Source organism: Muntiacus reevesi, chromosome 18 (assembly GCF_963930625.1).
Source record: "Muntiacus reevesi chromosome 18, mMunRee1.1, whole genome shotgun sequence".
NCBI classification, from domain to species: domain Eukaryota; kingdom Metazoa; phylum Chordata; class Mammalia; order Artiodactyla; family Cervidae; genus Muntiacus; species Muntiacus reevesi.
In genome coordinates this window covers 5,116,816-5,134,925 of record NC_089266.1, presented here as the reverse complement: position 1 = coordinate 5,134,925, position 18,110 = coordinate 5,116,816, and the positions used below count along the sequence as shown (strand labels likewise).

The window sequence follows — 18,110 nt, the reverse complement described above, 5'->3', positions numbered from 1 at the left end:
ACTCAACGTTGACCATTCTATGGTTATTTGGCATTTGAAGCAAATTGGAAAGGTGAAAAGGCTCGATAAGTGGGTGTCTCATGAGCTGATTGAAAATGAAAAAAATCGTAGTTTTGAAATGTCATCATCTCTAATCCTGTGCATCAACAGTGAACCATTTCTCAATCAGATTGTCACGTGTGATGAAAGGTGGATTTTATACAACAACCGGCAATGACCAGCTTAGTGGTTAGACCGAAAAGAAGCTCCAAAACGCTTTGCAAAGCCAATCTTGCATCAGAAAAAGTGGTGGTTACTGTTGGGTGGTCTGCTGCCGATCTGATCCACTACAGCTTTCTGAATCCCAGCGAAAACATTATGTCTAGGAAGTATGCTTAGCAAATCGATGAGATGCACCAAAAACTGCAATGCCTGCAGCTGGCATTGATCAACAGAAAAGTCCCAATTCTTCTCCACGACAATACCTGACCACATGTCATGCAACCAGTGCTTCACAAGTTGAATGAATGGGACTAGGAAGTCTTGCCTCATGTGCCGTATTCACCTGACCTCTCGCCAACCAACTGCCACTTCTTAGTGTCTTGACAACTTTCTGCAGGGAAAACTCCCACAACCAGCAGAAGGCAGAAAATGCTTTCCAGGAGCTAGTCAAATCCTGAAGCAGGGATATTTATGCAACAGGAATAAGCAAACTGATTTCTCGTTGGCAAAAACGTGTTGATTGAAATGGTTCCTATTTTGGTTAATAAAGATGTGTTTGAGCCTAGTTATACTGATTTAAAATTCATGGTCCGAAACCATAATTACATTTGCACCGACCCAATAACTTTTTAAAAGATCCATTCAAAATGGAGGAACACTCCTTTCAAAAGTGTTAGAAGTGTTAGTCACTCAGTTGTGTCCGACTCTTTTTGACCCCCTGAACTGGGGCCCACCAGGCTCCTCTGTGGAATTTCCCAGGCAAGAATGCTGGAGTGCGTTGCCATTTCCTTCTCTGGGGGAGCTTTTCAACCCAGGGATTGAACCTGGGTCTCCCACATTGCAGGCAGATTCCTTTATCGTCTGAACCACCAGGGAAGACTCACTGTTCAAGTTCTTGAAATATTTGTGATGAGTTGCATCAGCTCCGAGTTCGGATAGCTACCCAAGCAGTTTCATCTTGAACCTGACTGTTGCCTTGTTGAGTAATGAGGATACATACGTGTTTTTAGGCAGGAACTTCAAACCAATGATGTGGCCTAACTCTGTCTTGTAAGGAGTGACCCCTGTATTTTCTTCCCATGCATATTTAGGAAGTGGTTTTAATTGGCCTACTGAACTCATTTGGAGTTTAATGGGCCCACTGAGAGCTCTCTTAACCCAGTGAGAGCTTAGCATACCTGGAGCTCGCTCAAGTCACTGGGCACTTTGGGAGCACAGTTTTAAGTTAGAAGCCCTGGTGGACTTGGCTGGGATCACCTCTTGTAATTCGCATTCTGCAGTGGCCTTAGGGTGAACTCATTCTCACTCCAGGGATGGAGTGTGTAATACAACCAGCAAGACTTTTTTTTTTCTTTTCAGGCTCATGTAAATTAAAAGCACCACTGAACTGGGAGATGGATGTGAGGGGAAGCCGGGGCTTGAAGGAAAATAAAATACGATGTTGCTCTGCTTTTCTAATTAAGAGAAAGCATACAACTCTAGGTAATAAATGTACACATGTATTCCGGCTCGCTCTCTATGAAGCAGAGACTCACTAATTAACAGTCCCGCCTGGGGGACTTTCTAAAGGTTATTAGCAGAAAGAGTCTTCAGAGTTATTTTGTTCCTACCATGGGTATAAATGGGCTCTCTCTTAAACTGAGTTCTCACTGTGGGAAAGTAAAATTCAGGGCAGCCTAGCTGAGCACCAGGCGCTCTTTACCTCTGCTGTGTCATTGGAGCCGCGTGAACTAAGAAAATAAGCTTTGGCTTCTGTGTCCCCTGCTCCACGATTTAGACGTATTCTTCTTTCTGCCAGAAGTAGTGTGTGTCCCTCTGCCTTCTCTCAGGCTTCTGGGTGTTTTTCTGGTACTTCTCCCTTCCCTGCCCTCCACACAGTCTGATCCAGAAAAGCTCCATCAAGCGGGGGAAATGCAATTTTTTTTCTTGTCTCAGGTTTTCGGGTTTTATAAGACAAAACGATTGATTTCTGCATATATCTTAAGGCTTTGCTAGAGACTTAAAATTCAGTTTTACACCTTCGGGGGTAAAAGGAAATAATGGTCTTTCCTTTATCCCATAAAGTTAAGATCTGTTAGAGTGACTTTTCAGCCTTTTTGAACTGGTCCCATAGAAATGCTTCATTTTGTGATGTGTACATACTGAATATACTTGTACATCGTTGAAAAAAGTCTCACAGAACCAGTGCCTTGTTGTGTTGCCCTGTTTGATATCATGCTGGCTGCTGCTGGCCCGTCTGTGGGTGGGGACATATTCCCTGACGCCCCCGGCCCCCCAAGTGCCAAGACGGGTCTGAGAAGGCAGCAAGTAGGAACGAGTGCACCTCTGAAAGAGATTTGTTTTCACCTTTAATGACAGTATGTATGGAAGGTTTTATGTGTATTAAAATAACTTACAAAGTGCATTCACCTGGATTCCCAGGTTTCTCTGTAGGTTCTCTCTTAGTCCAAAAGCATCATCAACCTGCTGTCTGCTAGTGATTGAACTGAAATAGTTCAGAGGTTCTTAAGCTGTTACATTAAATGAGACTAACAGCCTTCCTAAAATCTTACTGATAGTATCATTGTATTTTTTTAAGTCTCAGAGTCAGAAAAAACTGAAGTCCTTACTCTCTTGAAGTAGCACTCTTTAGTTCTTTAGCATTTTGTCCTCAAAAGAAGTATTTTTTTGTAGAAGCTGTAGAAAGTATTTTTTTAAAGTAGGTCTAAATGCTAAATATTTTGGCATGTCTGTCCTTCCAGAATATTTTTGGTGTACTTATGTGTATACATAAATACTTTGAAAACCAGCAGACCTACTGTACATTATTCTGTAACCTATAAAAACGATGTTAAAGATCCCTTTCTTCCTCAGTATATGTAAGTCTCCATTATCACTATTAACCAGCTTCATCGTTAATAGTTTCATTGTTATGGATTACAATTCATATATTACATTTTATATACGTTACTTTGTGGTTTCATCAGTTGTCTCTAGTTTTAGACATTTAGGTTGTTTCCATTTTTAGCTATTATAGACAAGGCCACGCTAAAGATTTTAATACATGTCTTTAAAACTCTGAGTTACAGGATACTTGGAACAGCCTAGAAGTGGAAGGCGTTTGTCCCCTCTCTCCCCTTTTTAAGAGCATTGGTATAGTCTTCTCTGTTTATTTGAAGGAATGTCCATATTTTCTCACAGTAGTGTCACCATTGCTATTAGAGTATGAAATAAAGATAAAATATAAACTTGACTTACTAGAAACATTCTAGTTTTATCTTGACTTACTAGGTTCTAGTTCTTGCCTTAATTTTCAGACAGCGCTTGTAACGAGAAATGGTAAAGAAAATCATGGAGGATGCAGAGTGCTCTTGGTGGTGGGTTTCTTCCCTAGTGTGGTGGCCTGCTCGTCACCTGGCCCAGCCACGCCGGGGATGCTGGCGGCAGTTCTAGCTAGATTCTATACTAGGTCAAGGGAGACTTTCATGGAACACTGTTTTTCTGTTTGAATTGGCTTTGACTTCTTGGGTCTTCAAGTAAATGTACAGTAATTGCTGCTGCTGCTAACCCTACCGTCTGGTCTTATTCAGCCTCTTAAAATGCTTCCATGAGTTTGTTTTTGTAGAAAGATGGGATACATTGTCTCCTATTGCCTCTGGGCGATGGGCTCCATGACCTGTTAGTATAAGTCCCTCCAAATGATTCGTGGACCATGATATTTCTTGGTTTAAGAATGGACATTCGTGAAACATGGCTTTTTTTGCCATTTCAGTTTATATACATATTGTTAGGTGTAATTTTTTATCAGAAAGTGAATAGAACTAGCTTTTTAAAAATCACGTTTAAATTATCTGGAAGCATGTATGTGTTTATTTTTATAATGAAAACACACTGCAGAAAGTTGTAGGAAAGGGTAGAAAAAAATCTCCAACTATAATTCCTCCATCTAACATAATTATTGTGATCTGTTTCTTTCTGGTCTTTTTCCTAATCTGTAGATTTCACACGATGGAAGGCAGGCATTTCAAAACCAATGTTGTTGTCTAAGGGAATATAAATTTAGATGTGTCCCCCCCAAGAAAATTCTACACAAGAGCATTGACCTCCAGAATTGTTTCTCCTCAGGCATGGATTCTTTCTGGCACAATGTCGTGTTGAGATGTAAATGGGAGAGGGCACTGCTAACCGAGTTACTGGAGCTGTCGCTTAATTGTGCTTGCTCAGTTGTGTCCTGTCCTGATTCTTTGCAACCCCATGGATTGGAGCCTGCCAGGCCCTTCTGTCCATGGGATTTCCCGGGCAAGAATACTGGAATGGGTTGCCATTTCCTCCTCCAGGAGAGCTTCCCGACCCGGGGATCAAACCCAGGTCTGCTGCATCAGCAGGTGGGTTGTTAACCGTCTGAAGCACCGGGAAAGCCCAGGGTCTCTGCAGGTAAACCCCAGTAGAGCTGCTGAGACCCCTGCAGCCTGACGGTGACGCGTCTCTCTTTCCTTGTTGCAGTCTTCGAGCAGCGACAGCGGCGGCAGCAGCAGCAGCAGCATCAGCAGCCCCGACAGGGCCAGCGGGCCGGAGAGCAGCTTGCACCACCTCGCCGCCGGGTCTGGCCCCCACACGCCGCAGCCCGCGCCCGCGCCGTCCGCGCTGTGCCCAGGCCCCTACTTCCACATCAACCAGACCCTGAAGGAGGCCCACTTCCACAGCCTGCAGCACCGGGGCCGGCCTCCCTCGTGACGCCGCAGACTCTTGCCTTCTGTGAAGGGACAGCGCTGTGCGGATTTGATATTTCAAGTTAGCGATGTTTTAAAAAAATTGCACAAAAAAAATGCCTGTTGGCTTTTCCGTCTATATTTGAGATAACAGGTTAACAGGCTGTTGTTTACTTGTGGTTTTGCTGCACTATTGCGATTTCCAAGGGGCTTTGAAGCAGTTTTTATAGGATTCTTTTAAGGGTGGGTATCAAGGGAACCGTAGGAGGACACATCATCTGTGTGTTGAACCCATAGTTTGTCCAGTTTAGACTGCTTTCCAGGTCTGTCAGTTAGAAATTCTACTTTATGTAAAAAGGCCTTTTAAAACTGCAGGATCTTCAATTTTTTAAATAAACTAGTAAAGAGAATCTACTTTCCATGAAAAAAAAAACCAAGCTGTTTTTCCAGAACAGAGAAAGCTGGACCAGCCTTGCACTGAAGTGAACTGCCATGCTACCTCTTAGAACGTGGACGTCCTGTTGAACGTGCTGTCCTCTGACGGGGACGTCAGACCCAGACAGACTGAGAGTGAGTCAGCTCCCGCCCCGCAACTGTCTTCTCTCTGCTATATATTTGTATTTCCAGAGAGAAGGGCTTTCTGATTCATGGGCCCCGGATAGCTTGCTAGCTGTCAGTCCCCCCGAGCTGCCGTCTCAGACTTAGGAAACGCTGCTCGGCTCGGACAGTCGCGGGACATGGAGGTGACTTCCGGCCTCAGGCACCACCTGTCGCCCGGCAGCCGGTGTGAGCGCCCCGTTGGTCCCGCCTTGGCGTGTGAGAGGGCGCTAGCGAAGGCTGGCGCAGTGTGAGCTCTAGGAACTGAGCTCTGAAGTCACACGTGCGGTGAACTCTGGGACAAGGACCTCCTTGCTCTGTGCTCAGTCATCCCTGCGCCCAACAGGAATGAGGGGGCTCGTGCCGCCACGGCCACCGCCGAGGCTGGTGTGGCTCAGAAACAAAGGAGCAGAGTCACTTCTAGGAGAAACAAGACAGGAGTATTTATTTAGAGAGACGGAGCGTCCTCCTCACTTGGTCATGCTGGAGAGCCACCCGAGTTTGAACAGCGAGGGTGCGGCCGAGTCATCCTCGTCAGCGACCAGCTGCCTGAACAGGGAGCCGGCCTGCCTGGGGTCGTCTGCTCGGGAGAGCGCCGGGGGCGTCGCCTGCCGCTGTGTGGAGAGGAAAGTGCCTTAGCGTCCACCCGGACCCCCGGCCGCCCGCCCCCCACTCCGCTCGGGGGTCCACACGGCGGGTCTGAGCAGCACGGCCAGCTCCCGGAGGGGACTGCTTAGTCCAGATGGAAAAGGACACGCGGCAGACTGCGGGGCCATGACGGGACGGCCGGCGTTGGGAGCGAGGAAGGAAGAAGGGCAGCGTGCGCCTCCTCTCCGTGGCGTGATCCTCTCGGGTGCAGAGCTGAAAGGGCAGTTACTGGGAGGACAAGCGGACAGCTGTGGGGAAAGCTAAGAGCACAGGCCGGGCTCAGGAGTGGGAGGCTTGTGCACAAACTTGTTTTTCCCACCCTTACTCCCATCTCCCAAGTTTTAAAACCCGGTGTTGATAGGCTTTTGGACCTGACTGGGTTTGATGGCAGGGAATATGGAAAGGAGACATTGTGAGTACTTTTATCCAATGAGAGAGCAAACGAGGACTATGCGCTGGAAGGAAGGGAGCCGTGTGAGCGCTCAGACACGCTTGTGCACAACACACTTCAGAGACCGCCGGAGGACTCCCGCAGCTATCCTAGCAGATGGCAGCCTACTGAGACAAAAGATCTATCAACAAGAACAGGTGAAGCCTGAGGAAGCAAACTTCCACCCGCCTAAAAGAAACGAGAGACGAAACCATCGCTGAAACAGCAGTTTTTTTTTCCCCCAAATAAGTATAGTTGTAGTGCTGGGTTAGCAGTTAACTCTTCTACCCTCTTAATCTTAAACACAAGCTGTAATCTCGGTCCGTCCTGCACATTTTCTACAGCCTTGGCAGCCTGAGATTCATTTCTACCATGAGGCTACTTGATAGTGTCAGTGGGCGTCTTTTAAAACCTCTCTTAGCTCAAGCTAGTAACATCGTGTATTTCCTTATTGCGCCGCCATTAAAAGCAGCATTAGTGCATCTTGTCACTTGGTTCTCCATCGGTTATTTGAGGCGGGGCGGAGCGGGCGGCTTGCGGGAGGCGGGGTGGGGTCCCTGGGGACGAACTCTCGGTCGGACACTCACCTGGGCTGCGGTCTCCATGCTTCTGCCCGCTGACTTGGCCTTTCGTGTGCTTGTCATGCTCAGTGGAAGAAGCCCAAACCTGCCAGACAAGACGAAGGCGGCTCAGCGGAGAGGCTGGGGGCCCAGCAGGGGCCGCTTGGCGTCCTTACCTGATCTGGCTCGACGCCAGCGGCAGGATGTTGTGGGCTTCTTGGGAGTTGAACGTACTGCTCCTGGGGGTGAACTGGTTCTCCGAACCAGTCACCAGTCCAAAGAGAACCTGTGGGACGAGACATGGGACACGGTGATGCGCTGCGTGGTCCAGTTAAGAGAAAACCTGCTCCTGTCAGCACCGGTCACTGCTTTGGGGGCATCCTTTGGGGGCATGTCCTCTTGCGTGTGTCAATACTGCAAAATTACATATCACTGCCTGCAGGTCAGAATCTGAGAGTCAAGTAGCTCTGATCTGCTCCTCTTTCTGAAGCCCTGATAAAACCTTAACAGTCCTTACCCACAACTAAAGGGTCATCCCAGGCTGCTTGGGCTGTGAGGTTTGAAGTTCGATCTAAAACTCTTTCCACCCCTGTAACTCATTTCAGCTGTGTCTCATCTGCCCGCCCCCACCCCCGTTAGGCGCTGGGCAGGCCTGTGCTGTGGCCCGAGCCCCTGGCCCTTCGTGCAGAGCGGGCGTGTGCTCCCGGGACTTACGGAGGTCCGCTGCACCAGGCGGGTGAGGTTGCTGTGCAGGTGGGGGGTGAAAACATCCAGGTCAAAGGGGTCGATGAGCGTCTCCAGGTAGTCGGCCACCTTCTCGACTCTAACGAAAGGGTGAAGGTGGTCATTCTCCACCTTTAGTAGGACAGAAACCACGCCCAGTGTGCTGCAATGCTGGAGAAGTCCTGGAACCGGCGGGTCTGTTCTCTGCAACTGTGCCTCAGCACCCCTTGTCACTGACCACTGTGTTTAAATAATGCTCAGGAGTTTGAACCTGGTGGGATGTCTTCTAAATCAAGTACAGAAATTCCCCATGTTGCTTCCAGGGAGGGCACCAGATGCTCAAATTACACCTAACAGTTGGTAGGCGGACTCAGAGAGGGACGAGACCTGACCTACTACATGACCGTGGAATCAATCCAGCGGGTGGCCATTCTTTATCTTGCTGGTAACATGAGCCTGAGTTGTGTTGAGAATAAACACAGGGAATGGGCAGGAAGAGGCTGACTCCTGCAGCTTCCCAGAAAGGGGCCGTGCAGGTCAGGAAGAGACGCGCTGGGAGGGTGGGCACGGCTACCTGGAGTCCTGTCTGCAGCGGCCGCTTTTCATCTCTTCACCCTTGGCTGTCAGGACGACACTGAGGTAACGCAGATCGTAGAGCAGCTGCAGTGCCCGATTCTGGGTCATTGGAAAGGCACCTTCTTTCTGCAAATGAATTTCCCATCCCCACCCATTAAGGGAGATGGCCTGTCAGGTGAGAATAAACAGCTTCGTGTTTTGCCTGTGTTTCAGCTGGTTATTTCAGAAGTTTTTTATACTCAGAAGGCCAGTTTTATCTCATGACAACAACAAAAACAAGTTATAGTAGATACTTGGTCTTGAACAAAATTAAAAACCTCTAATGGCAGGGAGGAGAGCTGGTCCTTAGAAAAAGGTCTCAGGTGCTGTAGACAGTCATTTTAGAGGATGAAAGCTCCTGGCATGAAGAGGGAGGCCTTCTGAGGACGCTCAGGAGAGAAGACTTACCTGAACTCTCCCCAGTCAGGAGCTGGTCCATCTTAGAGACACGGTTGATGAGATGGGAGTGAGCACCAGAGTCGGGGAGCTCACAGCAGGCAACAGGGGAGGAGGGCCGGGCGATGGCGCTCGGGCCCCTCCCCCCACCTCCGCTCCCCAGCGCCCCATCTACGTGCCCACGTGTCCTGAGCAAACGGGTTAATGATCTGCCCAGAGCCCTCTGACCACGTGACGGGCTGGGCTTGGACAGCAGGTCTTGCTACTTTGAAGTTTTCGTCCCTGCTGCTTGATGGAACCTGCTTGGCCCTGGGAGTGGGTGTGATTCAACTCCCAGAGGCGGAAGCCACTGTCCATTTGATTGCCCAGGGCGAGCAGACCTTAATACCTGGAATCCTGGATGAGGGCTGCCCAAACCCAAGAGAAACCTATGTTTTTTTTTTTAACCTACAGTTTTTATTTCTGTTCTTAATGGGGAGAAATTCACAGGCTTACCTTCACCTGTTTTTCTTCTGAGAGTTTCTCATAGGCGGCAACTACTTGAACCAGGCAGCTTTTCAGCATCTCCTGCAGTGTCACCTTTGGCAAGGCATGGCCTCCGACCCGGTTAATTTCCTGGCACAAGCTAAACAGGAAGGACTGTACATACCAGGACGGCTAGAAGGACAAAGGAACGCTGAGTTGCCAACTTGCACCGATTAGACAAGATGCACAGAGTGGGCTCAAGGAGCCTAACAAGGCTCCCACTCTGGGACTCTGGCCTGGCCAGTCCGCCCGCCAGGGCAGACCAGCGGACGGATACGAGTGGCGTCTGCCCCAGCCCCCTGGTGGCCTGGGCTCGACCTGGCACACGGCTTCCCGCCGCTGCGTCCACTGCAGGGCAAGCTGTTCTCTAACGAGCACAGTCTACAGGAAAGAAGCATGAATGGGCTTCGCAAACCGTCTGTGTGCTTGGCCGTCCGCCCACTTTGCCCCCACAGGAGAGAGGCACGCATGCTGTCAGCTCTTCTCAGGAGCTGCATTTGGGTGATCTTTTCTAAAGTCTCTCCTTGCCACAGAGCAGGGTTTCTTTCCCCTTTTTGGTTCACAGGCCCCTCATGGTGGACCCTGCTCACCTGAACAGGGAGTCGGATCTTGGACGTGACGCTGCTGCCAGACTCTGCTTCCTCCTGGATTTCTAGTTCATCCCAGCTGGTGGCCGTGGCCAGGACGGAGCCAGCATCGTCTACGAGTAATGACTGGGCGAATCCATGAGCCAGAACCTGGTGATGAAACCCAGATATCCACACAGACCACTCAGAGCCTCTGTAGAGTTTGCGTCAGACTACTTGAGTGACCGTGAGGCCAGCTTCCGCCGCACAGACTGCCTGTGGATGGCAAGTGGCCGAGATCACTTCCTCTGACCAACTGCTGATACCAGGAGTGGGGTCTGGCTGCCAACTCCGCTACACAGGGGCCCCCTCTGAAGACCCGAGTGGAGGTGACAGAGATTATATTTAGGTTGAAGATCAGAAAACAGAGACCCTCGTCCAGGAGAAAGTCTTTCATTCTCATCAGATCAAAGGAAAAAAAAAAATCAAGCATTTCAGTCTATAAAATCTAGGCTAAAATAAAGAGGCAGCTTTTACAGGTGAACTCTGGCACAGAGAAAGTGACTGTGAAACGACAATGGTTACTCCCTTGCTGCTGAAAGGCCTGGCTGAGCTTGGCCGGCCTGGACCACGGCAAAGGGGCAGGGGGGAGGAAGCCTGGTGCTGCTGTGCCACTCACCCTCACGACCGCCGAGCCCCAGACCCGGTAGCCCGACACGCTGCGCCGCAGGAGGAGCTCCTTCGCGTCCTGCCACCGGGCCTGTGTGGGGAGGACCTCCCGCGCCTTCCCCTTGCCCTGTGTCTTCAGAGCCCGGGAGTCCCGGCTGGGCCTCTCGGGGCTCCCCGATCTTCCCAGGATGCACTGCTTCAGGTGGGGACACAGCTCCCCCAGGGACTGGCAGAGTCGGGCCATGAAGAGGGCGGAGTGCAGCTTGGCCCCGTCAAGGACGTCCTGCTGCCCTTGAATGGCCTGTTCGATGCTCTGCAGCTCCGCCTGGATGCAGTCTGTGATGTCCTGGATGCAGGCCGCGGAGTGCGTCCGCAGCGTCTCCTGCACGGTCTCTGCGTCTGCGAACCTGTCGAAGGCGCAGCTCTTGGCTGCCGTGGGGGGGGTATCCTGGTGGGGCGATGGGTCGCCAGAGGGGAGGTAGGCCAGGAGGTCCTCCAGTTTCACCTTCAGTTTAGAATCCAGGGCGGAGCAGAAGCTCTGCACGCAAGGGCTAACGGCTTGTGCCTTCATGGAGAGCCCGCTGCCTGGAAACGGAGCCCGGCTGGACACGCTCACCCAGGCGGCGTCAGAGGGCAGGTCGCTGGGGCTCTCGGACCAGAGGAAGACAGCCATGTTGTGCTCGAAGTGGAGGTGCTTGCTTGAAGCCGAGCTGCTGCTTTCAAGTTCCTGCAAGGCTGACACGAGGAGTTCTTTGGAACTGCTGGAGATGGAGTCAAAGCCTTCTTTGGTCAGAGTCTGAAAGAGAAGGGGAGAAGAGTGTGAATCCCAGTTGCTTCCAGGAAATTTCAGCCTAGAGCACCGAGTGGCAGACTATCCCAGCGTCCAGTGTTCTCGCCGACGCTCAGGGAGATGGCCCGTTGGTGGTGGAGAAGAGTGTCATCCCTGATGGAGGCGGACGTGTCCCCAACCGCCCGACGGAGGCCTGGCCTCCTATGCAGCAACAGTCTGTTCATTCGTACGGATCATCATTCAGGACAGTCACCCTGGGAATAAGTCGGCAGGGAAGGAATGCACTTATAGGAAGTGGTGAGTCTACCCAGACAGTCCAAAGGTGGCACCGGGCAGCGGGCCTGTGGACTCCCCACCTCACCTGCAGCCGGTCAAGGAACAGCTGCTGCATCAGGTCCTCCCAGAACAGGAGCGGCTTGTCCAGGAGCCGCCGGCAGACCACATCCCAGCTGTGGTGGGCTAACTCGTTGGCGAGCAAGCCCCACACGGCGTCCCGGATGCCCGCCAGCCCCTTCGTGCTCGTCACGTACATCAGCAGGCCACCAATCCCGTGTCTGATGTCTTCATTACACCTGCAACAGAAGTGTTTCTCATGGGCCTCGCTAGTTTGCTCACCCTTATTAAGAAAAAGAGTTGGACTCTACTTGAAAACCTCTTAACGGAGTCCTACTATATAAATGTAAATGTCTATATGTCTCAGCAAGTTTATAAATACGTGTGTGTATATATATATAAATAGCATTTCTGGCTGGATGGGAGGTGGAGCCTACAGCCCCTTCACCAGGCCGACCCTTACTCCCTAGACAGGCCTGGCTCCAAGGAAGTCTAGAGCCCCAGAGCATGACTTCAAGGAGTTTGAGATTAACATATACACAGTACTGTATAGAGAGCAGGCACACAAGAGGAACCTACTGTATTGCACAGGGAACAATGCAACCTATGATGGGAAACAATCTGAAAGAGAACACGTGGTTTGCATGCCTGCATCATGTGACTGCCCACTTGAGGCTAACACAACACTAGACTACACCTCAGCTTAAACAGCTGCACTAAACACAAGCATGGGGTGGCAGGACTCTGAGGATTTAAAGCCCTCTGTGTGGTATGCTGAAACACGTGTTCCTTCTTGGTTCTCCCGGAGGCGGCTCGCGGTCATGAGAGGTGGCTGAGTGGGGGGCTGGCCTGACCCGGGGCCCGCCTGGAAGGTCCGGCCCTCCCGCTTCCCCGCGGCCACGCAGGGTGGGGGGGCGGGCGGTTCCCGCTGCCCCGGGAGCTGCTCACACGTGGATCCACTTCTGCAGCGTGTCTTTCAGGTACTCCTGGCTGATGGGATGTGCCAGCGTCCGGAGAGCCGGCTGGAACTCGACGACAGACGCGGGCAGGTGTTTGAACCAGCTGCACAGCTTCATCTCGTCCTGCAGGACGCCGACGCCTTTTCCTGGGGAGAGGAGGACCAGGGGGGTCACCGGGAAGTCAGCACAGGGCCTGGAAGGAATTTCCAAAAGTCACCCAGTCTTCCTCTGGGGGCAGTCAGACTGGACCCCGGAAACAGGGAGAGAAAGAAAAGTGGAGCATGTCCGGGGCCCCCTCAGCAGGGAGGGGGTGTGGCAAAGAAGGGGAAGGAGAGAGGAGAAAAAAGGGCCGTGTCCTCCCCGCATTTTAAAGGCAGTCGCTGGGCTGAAGACAAAGTAGCACAGATGGGACCGACTAGCGCGCGTCTCTGTCAGTCACACGTCTGCCCCGCCCCCTCCTCCTTCGGCTCCTCGTCTCATCTCTGACTCTGGACTGTCCTGAGGCTTGGTCCTCCGCCGCCCGCTCCCCATGCTGATGCCACCATCCATCTCCAAGGCCTCAAAGGACAGCCGTGCGCATGCACGGCGTGTGTCTCCGGCCGGACCGCTCACTGCTCTGTTCTGGACCCACAGTCGCCCGTGCCCTCTAGTCCCATTCCAAGGTCTCAGCTGTTTCCAAGGCAAGGTTTTCAAAAGTCAACTCATCATTGGCCCTTTTAAACCAACTCCTTTTCGAATCCTCCTACTGTGTCAGTGGGAATGGAAATGGGTGCAGCCACCACGGAAAACAGTATGGAGGTTCCTTAAAAAATTAAAAATAGAGCTACCATGAGATCCAGCAATCCCACTCCTGGGTACACATCTGGAGAAAGCCATAATCTGAAATGATATATGGACCCCAGTGTTCATTGCATTACTATTTACAACAGTCAAGACATGGAAGCAACCCAAACGTGCATCCACAGGGGAATGGATAAGTGAAGAGACAGTCACTGAGTCCTGTCCGACTGTCTGCGCCCCCACGGACTGTGGCCCGCCAGGCTCCTCAGTCCATGGGATTCTCCAGGCAAGAATACTGGAGTGGGTTGCCAGTTCCTTCTCTGGAATGGATAAAGATGTAGTCTATATATACAACGGAATATTACTCAGCCATAGAAAAGAAAGAATTCCATTTGCAGCAACATGGACAGACCTAGAGATGATCATAGAAAGTGAAGCAAGTCAGAAAGAGAACAACAAATATCGTATGATATCACTTAGAGTGGAACTTTGAAAAAACAGTCAAATGAACTTATGGAAAACAAACTCATGGTCACCAAGGGGGAAAAGCAGGGGAAAATCAGGAGTTTGGGATCAGCAGATAAAACAACCGTCTATGAAATAGATAAGGTCCTGCTAACAGCACAGGGAACGATACTCACTATCTTACAATAAACTATAACAGAAAAGAACTTGAAAAAGAACGTATGAGTCACTACGCAGTACACCAGAAACTAGCACTGCACATAAACTATATTCAATAAAAAACCAAAAACCTCCTTTTCTAGTAAACCTGGACCCCTCCCTTCCACACCCTCACAGCCAACCCCTCAACAACCATCTCTTAAACACACGTCCGCGTTGTCCAGCCAGTTCCGCCTCTACTGCCCACATCAGCTGTCACCTGGTTGGTGGTGTCAGCCTCGTAAGTGAGCTCTCAGCATCCACTCCACCCCACGGGGAACCACTGCCACATAAAAGTCATGTGCGTCTAATTCCAACTGGACAGACGCTACCAAGTGGAAGCACAGGGTGCAGGGGCGCTGTAACGGAGGACCAAGTCCGGAGGCCCCGGAGAGCTGCCCACTGCTCTGTTTACACACTGAGTCCACCGGTCACGCGTGGGAGACCAGCCGCGCACCTTCGCGTGCTCCTCCCCCCCCACCACCCCGCTTCCTTTCACGGCCTCATTCTCGTGCTCCTCCCCCCCCCCACCACCCCGCTTCCTTTCACGGCCTCGTTCTCATACTCCCCACCCCCCACCACCCCGCTTCCTTTCACGGCCTCGTGTACGAACAGCCTCCCGGCCTCAGGACCTTTGCACCTGCTCTCCTTCTCGCCTGGAACTCTCTTCTTTGCCTCTTACTCAACCTTCAGGATTCAGTTTAAATATCCTCTCCTGGTTTCCCTGGTGGTCCAGTGATTAAGAATCTGCCTTGTGATGCAGGGAACGTGGGTTCAATCCCTGGCTGGGGAACTAACAGCCCACACGCTGCAGAGCAACTAAATATCTTGTCTGACTTTGGTCCCTCCATTAGCTGCTACCAAGTCCAGCTGCACTCGGCCTGGAGAGCAATGACCAGGATTGATAGTAAGCAGATACTGCGGATTCGTGAGTTCAGTATCTGCCTCCACCACTAGACTCTGACTTCCACGAAAGTGGGTCCACATCTGTCCATCCATTGCTGTATCCCCAGGGCCCAGCACAGCAGCTGGCGGGCGCCCAGTAAACGAATGAAGCAGACAATAAGGCTGGCCAGGAGCTCACCGCTAGGATGCTGGCCGGTGATGCTGTCCAGCGTAGAGAAGAGCAGGCCACACGGGAAGGAGGGGTCTGGCAGCACACCCTCTGGTAGAGTGTAGAAGAGAGCGTGCGCTTGGTTCAGAGTGGTGGCCAGCAACTCCACCAGCGAGCAAATCTGAGCCTTGATACCGGCACCTGCGAGAAGAAACCATTCTCTTTTAGGAGTTTCCTTCGGTAAAGTGAGAATCAGGGGACACTCTGGACTCCCTCAGCTCATCTTGCCCCATCCCCCCGTCGGAGGCCCACGTCTGGGAGAGAAGCCATGCCCACCGTGGTGCGGCTGGTTGAGAAGTTTCTGGATCGCTGCCTTTCTGGCCAACAGGAAGTCTGTGAGGGCTTGGCGCGGAGAACTCTCTTCCAAGAGCATGACAGAGCACAGAGCCTCGGCCACAGCCTGGTCGGACACGGCTTGGCATTTGAGTAGCATCTTGCTTTCGTGCAGGATGGTTGCCCTAAAGAGATGATGGCAAAGGTCACAGGGAGCTTTTGACATCTTCAGAGGAGAGCCCCAGCACACGAGGAAAGAGAAGACACGCTCCATAAAGCCAGAGCAGTGCAGCACGGCCATCACCAGAGAAGGTCCTGCTGGCGGACCACTCACCGGAAGTGGCTGGCAGCCGCCACCTGCCGGATGAGTATGGGGAACCGGGAGAGGACGGGGCTGTGTCGGGAACTGGAAGATTCCAGCTGCAGCAGCTTGTGGAGGTAGCAGCAAAGCAGGTAGAGCTGGGTGGCGTGGAGATACCGCGAGGCCTCCATGGAGCTCCAGATCTTCTCAGGGATTTCCAGGAGAAGCTTGATCTGGGCAGCCATGCTGTAGAACTTCTCCTGGGACGGCTGCTGGGGCTACGGGCAAAGGCACAGAGCTGAGCTGGGACAGACAAGAGCCAGGTCAGCATGGTGCCGGCTAGGGGAGACGTGGGGGGGGGGTCCGGGGGTGTGGAACTTTCATGAACTTGGGTTCAGTGCCGCTCAGCAAGGCATCGAGGTTGGTGTAGCAGAATTACGGAGTTAAGTTTTTCCTACAAGCTGTACCTTTGCCCTGTCCCATGGAGGGGAAAGCCAAATCTGGTCACTGCAGGGTATCAGGGACCCCTGGGACGTCTCAGCCCAGAGCCCGCGCATTGCCCCTCCAGGGAGCTTTTGCCTTGCTGGGTGTGATGTTCGTCCTTCCTACACTCTCTCCTGCCGCTTTGACTACCCTGCGGGCTTCTCTGCTGGCTGTTCCTCTTCACCAGCCTTCCCTTGAATCTGGTTCTGGCTTCGCGCCTCTACTCATCTCTGGCTGTCCTTTCCCTTCACAATTCTCGTCCCTGAAACGTCACCTCCAGGCAGATCACAGCACACACCACGCAGTCCTCACCATTCCCCTGAATCCCCATCGAGCCTCTTCTGCTGCAGCTAGACACTGCCCCTGGAACTTTCACTGTCGTTCTATAATCAGTATATTTAACACGAGGTTCATCTTCCTACCAAAAATTATAGCCATCTGACCTCCCTCAAACATCTGCATAGACCACCACATCCCAGGACATTCAAGTCGTTCTGATGGTTCTGCCGAAACGTCTACACCTAGGTTTCTGCTCTCACTTCCCTGGTTCTACTGCAGGCTGTCGTCATCTCACTCTTACCTGAATCTGAAAACCTTGGACTTGCACTGTGTTCATTTTCTATCCCCTCCAATCTATCCTTTTCCTTTCCTGTCAAACGAACATTCTTCAAAGGTCACTGAGATCTTATGTTTGCCCAGTTCTAAGTGCCTAGTATCTCAGCCTGGTGGCCAAGGGTTGCCTGTCCTTCCACTGCTTTCTTCCAGGGACCTGTGAATCCACTGATTCTCATGGGGTGGGGTAAGGGGGGCTACTCTGGAGTCTCATTGCGGTGGCTTGCCTTGTGGAGCCCCACCTCTAGGGTGTGTGGGCTCAAGACCACAGGCTCATCAGTTATGCTGCAGGGGGCTTAGTCGCTCTGAGACATGTGGGATCTTCCTGGATTAGGGATCGAAACTGTGTCTCCTGCACTGGCAGGCAGATTCTTTATCACCTTAGTTCCTTAAAATGAACCTGTTCCTCTATTAAAAGATGAGAGCCTGGGAACTGGTTACTACCCTCAGCGACCTGCTACAAAGGGTAGCAGGTGTCTGTGCAGCCTGGAAGTTGTTCCTGGGAGTGGGGTGGGGGTGGGGGTGGGGAGCGGGAAGAAGGAACGAGTTGGGAGGGGAGGTGGTCGACACAGGGGAGGGCTCTGTTCCCGGAACGATGTCAGGAAACGTGAAACAGGGAACGGGGCTGAACACCTAGCGTTTCCATGAGATGTGGGAGGAAGCCCGGCGACCCCAGGACTGAGGTGAGGGAGGCGAGGCCCGAAGCCCGGGAGCGGTCCCGAGGAGCCGCGGGGAACCGGCCACCTGCGCGGGGAGGGCGGCGGGGGCGCCTCCCTGAGGCGGGTGGGCCCCGGCCGGGGCGCCCGCTCCCCGCGGGGCCGGGCCGGCCGGGCCGGGGCGCGGGGCTGACCTGCGGGTCCCGCGGCGGTCGGGACGCAGCCGAGCCGGCCTGGCGGAGACGGGCGCAGTACTGGTCGGTGGCCCTCACGGCGTCCACCAGCCCCGCGGCGCAGCGGCGCATCTGGCCGATGGTGTCGGCCGCCTCGATCAGGTCGCGGTACCGCTCGCCCACCATCTGCCGCAGCTCCTCCTTCTTGTGCTCGATCTCGGCGCGCACCTGGCGCTCCAGCCCGCGGATCTCTTCCGCGCCGTGGGTCTCGAAGAGCGCCGCGGGGTCGCGGAGGTCCAGCCTCTTCAGAGCCGGGGAGGCGGCTGCGGCCGCCATGATGGACGCGTCAGCGCCC

General features: G+C 52.5%; 2 protein-coding genes across 2 annotated transcripts in view; one reads left to right on the top strand and one right to left on the bottom strand.

Moving 5' to 3' along the window:
- The window catches only part of VCF1 (VCP nuclear cofactor family member 1), a 17,534-nt gene extending 10,480 nt beyond the window's left edge, over positions 1–7,054 (top strand). The window contains exon 3 of the mRNA XM_065911088.1: positions 4,684–7,054. Coding sequence (XP_065767160.1) covers positions 4,684–4,914 — 231 coding nt within the window. The 3' untranslated portion in view covers positions 4,915–7,054. The remainder of the gene's footprint in view (positions 1–4,683) is intronic.
- On the bottom strand, positions 5,905–18,110 carry COG1 (component of oligomeric golgi complex 1). The gene is made up of 14 exons (XM_065911087.1): positions 17,777–18,110; positions 15,865–16,109; positions 15,534–15,715; positions 15,228–15,398; positions 12,690–12,846; positions 11,770–11,980; positions 10,629–11,414; positions 9,974–10,120; positions 9,354–9,515; positions 8,422–8,549; positions 7,839–7,947; positions 7,301–7,410; positions 7,152–7,230; positions 5,905–6,100 (listed from the first exon to the last, which is right to left on the bottom strand). Exons 1-14 carry the CDS (start codon positions 18,089–18,091, stop codon positions 5,957–5,959), a joined length of 2,946 nt encoding a protein of 981 aa, XP_065767159.1. The 5' UTR covers positions 18,092–18,110; the 3' UTR covers positions 5,905–5,956.

Excerpts from the sequence above, each read along its gene's own strand:
- COG1 (XM_065911087.1), bottom strand. The coding sequence starts at position 18,091 with ATGGCGGCCGCAGCCGCCTCCCCGGCTCTGAAGAGGCTGGACCTCCGC. Across the intron at positions 7,411-7,838 it reads GCCTGGTGCAGCGGACCTCC|GTTCTCTTTGGACTGGTGAC; the intron begins GTAAGTCCCGGG and ends CTCGTCCCACAG. Across the intron at positions 6,101-7,151 it reads GCATGGAGACCGCAGCCCAG|CGGCAGGCGACGCCCCCGGC; the intron begins GTGAGTGTCCGA and ends CTCTCCACACAG.